This window comes from Anopheles funestus, chromosome 3RL (genome assembly GCF_943734845.2).
Source record: "Anopheles funestus chromosome 3RL, idAnoFuneDA-416_04, whole genome shotgun sequence".
Lineage (NCBI taxonomy): Eukaryota > Metazoa > Arthropoda > Insecta > Diptera > Culicidae > Anopheles > Anopheles funestus.
The window spans coordinates 26,510,823-26,519,630 of record NC_064599.1 but is presented as its reverse complement, the minus strand read 5'-3'; the positions used below and the strand labels follow the sequence as shown (position 1 = coordinate 26,519,630).

Below are 8,808 nucleotides of genomic sequence, written 5' to 3'. Positions count from 1 at the left end.
TGCAATTTATTCCCCCGTCACTACATGCTTAGCAATTTTGTTCGCAAACGCGACAAAAGTAGTTCAATTTTCCAAAATAATTTTGCGATTCTGACGCGACTTCAAGGTTGTTTAGCTTTTCTAGAAATAAATTTAATAACAAATGCAACAATTATTTGGGTGAAAAGAAACTTATTTCAACAAATTCGCATTAAAATACATCAGTTTATAAATTTTGCTAAATTTCCCAAAAAAAAAGAAATTTACAAGTTTTTAGAATTTTTTTTTTGGGAAATGTCCACGAGATGACATTTTTTTTCGAAGGAGAATTGACATGTGAAATGCAAAACCGATGATGGCAAGAAATAAAAGTTTCAACAAGGAATGATATAATTTGCTCAAATTCGAAAAAAACAGATTTACTTTGCAAAGTATAAATAAAAAAAATTAACATTTAGCTTTATAAAAAAAAGTCTACCCATTACACACTAATCACTAATATTTATCAATAAAAAGAGCTATGCCTATTTTCCGTGAAGTTCGCTTATCCGGCAAGGGCTGAGTCCCGACGAGCTCGGATAACCGGCGCTCCACTGTAATCTCGAGTACCGCAGTACCAAGATCAGCCAGTACCGCTGTGCGATAAACTGTCAGATTTTACATTTGTTTATTTGTTTACCTGGCGTTTGGCGCGCTTTTGCATCTGCAGAACATATCGCATTCGTTCAACGGTGTGTCTTATTTTGTGTGTGATTTTAATCGACCATTTCCCAACGATGCCTGAGCTGGAAGATTCTACAACGAAAACCAAATCCGAGTTCGATCCTAACATACTGCAGGACTTGTTGCCACTGTACTACAAACGTTTGTTTCCTCACAAACAGTTTTACCGGTGGATGTCGTATGGACGCTGTAAGTTTCCCCCGTTCCCTAGAGAGAGAATGTTGCGCCTTGAAGCCTAAATTCATTCATTAATTTCGTGTCATTTTTTTCCCTGCAGCCGAATCGTCCGTGTTTTCGAACCGCGAGTTTTCCTTCACGTTGCAGCATGATGTATACATACGCTACCAATCGTTTGAAACACAGCAGGAACTGGAGCGTGAAATTTGCTTGCGGGCTCCGTTTAAAATCGATATCGGTCCAGTGTACAACATTCGCCCTAAAGACCACCGTGGCGGCATTCCGATGCAGCCCGTGCAAAGGGAGTTGGTGTTCGATATCGATATGACCGATTATGACGACATTCGAACGTGCTGCAATGAGGCGAACGTTTGCCAGCTGTGCTGGAAGTTTATGTCGATCGCGTGTCGCGTACTGGACGAAGCGCTTCGGGAAGATTTCGGCTACGAGCATCTGCTGTGGGTGTTCAGTGGTCGTCGCGGTATTCATTGCTGGGTGTCGGATAAATCGGCGCGCCATCTCGACACGCCGGGACGATCTGCAATCGCCCAGTACCTGAATGTGTTAATTTCCGGTGGTGAAGGAACGGCATCACGCGTTAGCATACATGACGAGATGCATCACAGTGTGAAGCGTGCCTATCGCATTGTGGCACCACTGTTCGAAGAGATATGTCTGGTGGATCAGAACATGTTCGGCAAACCGGAGGGTGTAAAAAAGCTGCTGGCCCTTGTGCAGGATACGACCATGCGAACAGAGCTGGAAAAGCGCTTTAAAGCGGGTCCGAGCGATTCGAAGAGCGTTTGGAAGGAGTTCGTTGCATACTTCGAGGAACTACGCATGTCTGGCAATATCAACAGGTATCGGCGGTACAAGTTCATCGTGGAGGAAGTAATTCTGGCGTTCACCTATCCACGGCTCGACATAAATGTTACGAAAGGTTTTAACCATCTGTTGAAATCGCCCTTCTGTGTGCATCCCAAAACTGGGAAAGTATGCATTCCCTTCAATCCAAACATCGCTTCCAAATTCGACCCGACAGACGTGCCCACCATAACGTAAGTATATTGTACCAGTACACCTTCGTTACACGCAGACATCCAGTTAAAACCTTCGTATTTCTATTTCCACACAGCAATCTCTTGAACGAAGTGAACGCTTTTGACGAAAAGAATACCGTCGAAGGGGAAGAGACCCGTTCGAAGATTAAAGACTACAAGAAAACGAGCATGTTCAAAGGCACGGTCATATTTGAAGAGTTTCTTCGCAAGCTTGAGCAAACGTTCAAAGGCAAGGCGGCTGCCCTTAGCGACATGAAAATGGAATTCTAAGCACATGGATAGGCTTTTGGTTTGTGGAAATAAATGCAGCCCAAGCGATACTGTGCCTTCCGCCCGGTTCTTCGCACTCTGTATGTCGTAATTAGTGACAATTGTTTTTGTCCGAAGAGTTTATGTAAAATTGCCAACCGCCCAACAACAACGGAAAGAAAGCACAAAGGGTTGGCGCATGTCGCATGAATGAAATTCCTTTTATGGAACTAACCAATTTCTTTCCACGGTCGGTTTCTAGGCAAAATTTTTAAAATCCTCTCTAGTGTACTATTCGCCGGTTTGTTATATCCTTTCCACCGCCGTGCACTTCATGATATAAGGCTTAAATAATTCCGCTTCTCCTCGTTCATAACCGTAGAACGGATGTAACAATTGCGCACCATTGCGGAAGGACGCTAGATAACGGCTAGATAGAAATCACTCAATGCGCCACTCCTGGACGCAACGTAACCTGTTTTTGTTTGACGCTATTCTTGCACATATCCGCTGCGTGTACGATATAACCCACTGGCCCTTAAGCGTTGTCAACCGTCCCCATTCCTTGCGCTTGGGCAGTTGCATGGCTTCCGGAAAGTCGTTGACGTTATCCCAAGAGGCTAGTGGGAAATCAGTATCAACGCGACTTTCAAACGAAACGAACACGAAACTAGCAACAGCGGGAAAAACTACGCCAACAGTGTAGTTCGAAAGCAAAACACAACCATTTTCACAATCGTTTGCAATCGTACGCTGAATCATATCAACTGTTAGAACAGAGTTCCTGTGCAATTGAAATCCTTCCGGAGTGGAACTCCCCTATACAAAGGTTTATCAGTTCGAGTATGCTTTATAGTAGCCGTACGGCTAAACGCAATCCTTGCTTACCCACGTCGGTACCGTTGGGAATCGGTCTGGTGGTTCTGTGCAGCGTTTCCTTTCTGATCCCGTCAGTCCGATGTCTGCCAAAGGTGTTTCGGAATAATGAAATCTGCGGAGTGTATAATGGGCACCGAGTGTACTTTGAGCTTGGCGATCATGGTCAACTACAAGCGACCAATGTGTCGGTACCTTACGTAAGTGTCGCTGGAAGCAGCGGAATCGATTTTTGTGAATCATTTTGGTTGTTAATTGGATTAAGGGGTTCTATAATAACGCGTCAACGGATTCGAGGAACGTTAGCGCCAAAAATTAAACGGACGTGAACAATACTTTTGGACAAGGGTTGGCCAACATGAGACCGAACGTATGATTTGTAAAATGTGTGAACTCCAATATGTTATGTGTTTCATAACTCTTGAACATAATTTAAAACTCTTTTTGGATCTATTTATATATTCAAAAGTTTGGGTTAAGCGCGGAAGTATCGAACGTTTCTGTACTGTACAACTGTACTGTACTAGTGATTCATTCGGACAAAACGACCTAATGGACTGAGCCAACATGTAAAGGTCAAGGCTTATAATCTGGCTTAGAAATACTAAGACGCAACAAGGTGACTGTTACCGGACGCTTATTGGCATATCGCTTGCAATGTGCTGTTCGTAAATTAAGCTTTGACAAACGGAAATGGAGCGGTCTTCAACTTAACTTCTTCTTTGTGGCACTACAACCTCCGAGGGCTTGGCCTGCCCCTTATATAGCCTTTCTTTTGGAGGGTTTTTTTTATCTCCAAAGCTGCATACTCTGTCCAGCGTTTTGAAGTTTAAATTTAAAATTACACATTCCCTTAAAGTTAACGCATGCAAACATATCAACTGAACTCTGGAACTTCTTGCAGATTCCACGAGCAGCAAACCAAACCGTTGTCCCCAACGTTTGCACACTCGAGCTGGTAACCTGCCCGTCCTGCAATTTTAAAATCTCATTAAGGTAAGCAGCACCACTAAACGCTTTCTTCGGTGGCGCGAAGCGTGTGCGATGGATCACCCTTAGTGTTGAATAATAATTGTAATTCTTATCGATTTTCACATACTCCATACAAAGTTACTCGAACTTTCCCGCCAAGTGTTCCGTGCATAATGAACCGCCCTGCCGGTGCGATTATCTCGAGTTTACTGAGCCACCGTTCGATTCGACGGAACACACCGGTCGGCGAAACTGTGGCCATGATGTTGTCTACCAAACGCAAACCCGTTCGGTGTTGATCAAGTTCATCTACTGGAGTAACCATACGCATGCATTTACCTTGGAATATGTCGCTGAACGTAAGACATTTCTGCATTCCTTTCGTAAATTGTTGTCAAACTAACCCAGATGGACGTGCGTGTCTTCCTTAGGAAACCGTGAAACTATTCAAGCTAATCCTGGTCCCGCTCCGAATCTTACCAGCATTAACAACTATCTTCATCATCGCATCATTACCACGCCCTACTTCCCGTCCTACTATCCGCGAGACTTCGGAAAGGAATATGTGCTCAGCTGCAATGTCGAGGCTTGTCGGATCAATGTCATCTTCAGCGATTTTCAGCTGGCCAAAACATCCACGATGGAATTCTACGACTGGAACGGGCAACGGTTGGGTACCGTTTCGGGGGCAATATTTCGACCTCCAGTTTTCCAGAGCACTGGACCATCGATGATCATACGGTTTTACGCAAACGGTGGTTCTGGGCTGGGGTATCGTGCGCTGGTATCTTTCCTGCATGTAGCCAGCTCATCGGACGAGTCACTCCATCCGAATACGAACTGTGGTGGAGTGGTTGAAAACATTGGTGGCGCCATTACGATGATGAAGATGCTGGGCAATGCCAATGACACCCGGATATATGACTGTGTTTGGTTGCTCAAGCCTCCGAACACGTACGCTCATCTGAAAACGCATCTATCGCTAAAGGTGGACACGTTCGAGAAGCTTGGTCCACATTCTATGCTAACCATCATTCAAGGTACCACATCGGATGGAACGGTGCTTAGTGTGATGAAAGCGGACACTGCGCTGGCCAAGAAAGATCTAGTCGTTCCACTAACGTCTGGGTTTTATGTGCATCTGAGAGCGTCATTTGGACACCTTTCACGATTGGCCTTAGTCTACTCGGGTTTTAGCTATTTGGGTAAGTGTTCCGAACGCTTCGCCCTGCCTCTCAATATTTATCGAACATTCGCCTTTTCGACACAGATTGCTACATGGGGACCGAATATCTGTGTCAGAACCGTAAGTGCATACCGATACAGCTGCACTGCGATGGTTTCGACCATTGCGGTGATGATAGTGACGAGCCGGAAAGCTGCGTTCAGGAATGGTCAACCGAACCGATGGATCGTCGCTGGTATGCGCATACCCCGAACTACTACTTCCCCAAGATGGATCGTTATCCGGATCTCCGTACAGCTACCATCATCTTCATTGCGAGCAGCCTTGGTTTGATCATGCTGATATCGGCCCTTATCGTGTTGCTCTATCGTACCGGCAATCGAGCACGTCAGCAACGGGAACTACAGAGTCAGCTGCAAACTATTAGTGAGCTGCTAGGTAAGTTATATTGCCCGCTCCGTTGCGCAGCCGCAGTACTGCAAAGAATCCGTCTTTAGTGAGCATTATTCATGTAGACAGCAACAATACCCATGGCGCGGAGGAGCTAGACGATCCGCCAGTGTACGAAGCGCCGCCAGACTATGATGAGATCATTAAAGTTGGCATGGACGAGGAGATGAAACGGAAGCGCCGTCGACGATCGTCCTCATCAGCTTCCGGTAGACGTAGCCGCATGAGACGGTCGCGCAGACAAAGCAATACGTCGGAAGTGAACAATCCCATCCTGGAGGTACAGCTGCCCCCGGAATCGGAAAGCATTCCGTCGACCAGCGGATACTCGCTAGGATTAGGTTCCGGTATGGGCGATAATGGTCCTTCCGATGGTGATACCTATGAGCGATACTCCGATGCGGACATCGATGAAGAGGATCGCGATCTGCGAATGGCTAATTGGAGCAACCTGGAGGAGAGTGGCAATTTCTTCATCAGCTCCCGCATACTGGGTGAGTTTGTTGGCCGAATGGTGCACAAATCAGATTTCCGTAGTGTAAGCTTTGACGTTTAGAATGGCGTTTACAGAAACTCCAGCGCCGTCTACGGGCCCGAGCCAGAGCGTCATCGTCAGTCATCCCACGTCCAGTCCGCCACCAACGTACGACCAAAGCAATGCCCGGTTCTTCGCGATGCATAGTGCCACCCTGTCAGCGGCCAGCATTGCGAGCAGCGGTATGCCGAGCAGCCATCCGGAAGACACTGTTCCGATCACGTTCGGAGTAAACTATCTACCCAGCGCCGTTGGTGGATCAACGAGTGGCGTTGTTACCGTTGGAGAATCCACCATCCCTACTCACCTGCCAACTTCCAGCGCTATTCCTTTTACTATTAATTGTGATGTTGTGAACAGCGATCGAAGCACCGGTAACAGTAACAGTATTAACACCAGTACTACCAGTAATAATATGCCATCGAGTGGCAACATCGAACCAGTTACTAGTACTATACTTCCAACTCCCATCTGGAACGGTTCCAATCGTGCAGAGCGTCCGTGGCAAACCTTTGGCGGTAGCTTAGACGAACCAAGGCTGGATCGTCAACAACAAAATCCTGTGCCTCCGACTTCCATGGCACGAAACACGTTCAACTCATTGGATATCGATCAGATGCAGGAGATTGATGCATATTTATTCGGCTATGGGAATGGACCATCAGACGACCTTGGGGTGTAAGTATCCAAATGCACATGTTTTTATTCAAGATTGATCAATTTACATAAAACTTCTGCATTCGTTTCAGCTCGACCGGTAGCAGTCAGGAAACGATCAATTCCAACCGAACTGTACAATCTCAACTCACAACTTCGGCTTCGTTTGCACGAAGTTCTTGTCTGTGTGAAACGAATAGCCCACCTATCAACCAACCCGCAAGTACCGCCACGTCCTGTGCCCCTACCGCCGTTTCAACCAGTAGTTATGATATGATTCGCAAATACTGTCCTGTCTGTCGGGAGCAACATCTTGCGGATAGGCAACAGTCAGCCCAAACACCCGCCACCACTACTCAGCCAAGCTCCCTGTACTGCTCAAACTGTAACGGACGTATCGTAACAGTAGAGTACATACAAAGGATGCGAAACAGTACGCTTTCAACCAACGGTACCGAGAGTTTTCTGCAGCAACAACAGCCTCAATCACCGGCCGGCCCAAGTACCGATCCGACAGGATCGAGTGCCTTGGGCAAAGTGTGTACATGCTTTACCAAGTTCCCATCGCAAGGTAACATCACACGGACAGCGTCTGCTGTTGGGATGTTACTGACAACACGCACCTTCTCGGTGGATCAACTAGACGATGGCGCATTTGCGGGTGGCAGCTTTGGCAACGATCGACGAAGTGCTCGCAGCTCGTGCAGTGCCGTATCCAGGTTTGATGCGTACTTCAATGAACATTTCGGAACGACCAACAACGATCGAAGGGATGAAACTTAGGCTTTTGTAGCGTATTACCAACTATCCTAGCAATTACCATATACAAGTTATGAGAATCGTGATCGATTTATAACAACAAAAAATATACCTTTATTGAATTAGATGTGATTACAAAGGCTTCTGATTTCTAAGCTTGTTCCCCAGCTCAACCTGTTTTGTACTATTGTTTTGAAAGCTTAGCATTTTATCTATCGACCATCAATTCCAACGCATCAACGGTTCTCCATCAATACGGTTCCAGATTCTACAGGAATAAAAAAACAATCACAGTTCTCCCCGATGTCGTCATCTGTTGCTATCGCGGTGTTGATCGTACGATGTCCTTATCTGGTGTCGCTGTGGTGATGTTCCCATGCGGTCTTCTTCCGGTGTCGAGGGTCGTCTTCCGGTTTTGGAGCTCGCGGTGCCCTGGGATTTCATTGGGGTGTTGGTACTCACGTATGCCTCTAAAATGAGGACGTTGTCCATTCGAATGGAAACCACTCAGACGAAGGAAATTCGTTCAACAAATAAAACATTCCGGACTCCTGTGGGCTAGACACTGGACGACCCAGTTCAACACCCCTATTTAGGCTTTCTACATTTAAATAAATCAACATTAAATATGATATAAATTACTACATAAAGTAATCATACTTATCAAACGAAGTTTCACATTTCAGCATAGCAAACACACGCCCATTATTCATGATCTTCTAAATTCATTTATTTAACCATTTTCACTGCATTTGTTTAATAATTCCAATATTCGTAAATAACAAAAGTAAAATAGTATTCATCTGGTTTGAGTTCTGCGTCCTTCACAATTGTTTGATTTCCGTCTAATGTTGTATATCGGTTTCTAACCATTGCCGGGGGATGGAGGGGAGGTTTCGACTACTAAATCTCAACTATGTACAGTGCGCCTAAACACACATGGGAGCATTGTACATGCAATATCTTATGGTTTCTATTGTTTTCGTAAAATGTAATCACTAGCATTTTTCCCTCTCTTGTCTTGTGCGCTATCGAGCCTTAGTTTGATGTTTGCTTCATTTAATATCATTCACTAGTGGCTCTATTCTATCCGAACGCTTATGGGTGCGTTCCTTTCCTTACGCTACTTCAGAGTGAATGTAAATTTTACTTTACTTTCTAAAGAATTTAACCTCAGGTTTAGT

General features: G+C 45.4%; 2 protein-coding genes across 3 annotated transcripts; both read left to right on the top strand.

Annotated features, from left to right (window-relative positions):
- The first annotated feature begins 621 nt into the window (after window positions 1-621).
- Window positions 622-2,284, top strand: LOC125770467 (DNA primase small subunit). Its single transcript, XM_049440150.1, has 3 exons — window positions 622-891; window positions 980-1,937; window positions 2,015-2,284. The coding sequence occupies exons 1-3, from the start codon at window positions 756-758 to the stop codon at window positions 2,208-2,210; spliced, it is 1,290 nt and encodes a 429-aa protein (XP_049296107.1). The 5' UTR covers window positions 622-755; the 3' UTR covers window positions 2,211-2,284.
- A 405-nt stretch (window positions 2,285-2,689) lies between these two features.
- On the top strand, window positions 2,690-7,751 carry LOC125770421 (uncharacterized). 2 transcript variants are annotated; one of them, XM_049439985.1, is made up of 8 exons: window positions 2,690-3,265; window positions 3,970-4,061; window positions 4,176-4,396; window positions 4,469-5,242; window positions 5,308-5,661; window positions 5,739-6,167; window positions 6,244-6,886; window positions 6,958-7,751. In XM_049439985.1, exons 1-8 carry the CDS (start codon window positions 3,035-3,037, stop codon window positions 7,646-7,648), a joined length of 3,435 nt encoding a protein of 1,144 aa, XP_049295942.1. In that variant the 5' UTR covers window positions 2,690-3,034; the 3' UTR covers window positions 7,649-7,751. The 2 variants fall into 2 exon arrangements, with proteins under 2 accessions (XP_049295942.1, XP_049295941.1); XM_049439984.1 differs by having other exon boundaries at window positions 2,842-3,265; window positions 5,721-6,167.
- Window positions 7,752-8,808: the final 1,057 nt, after the last annotated feature.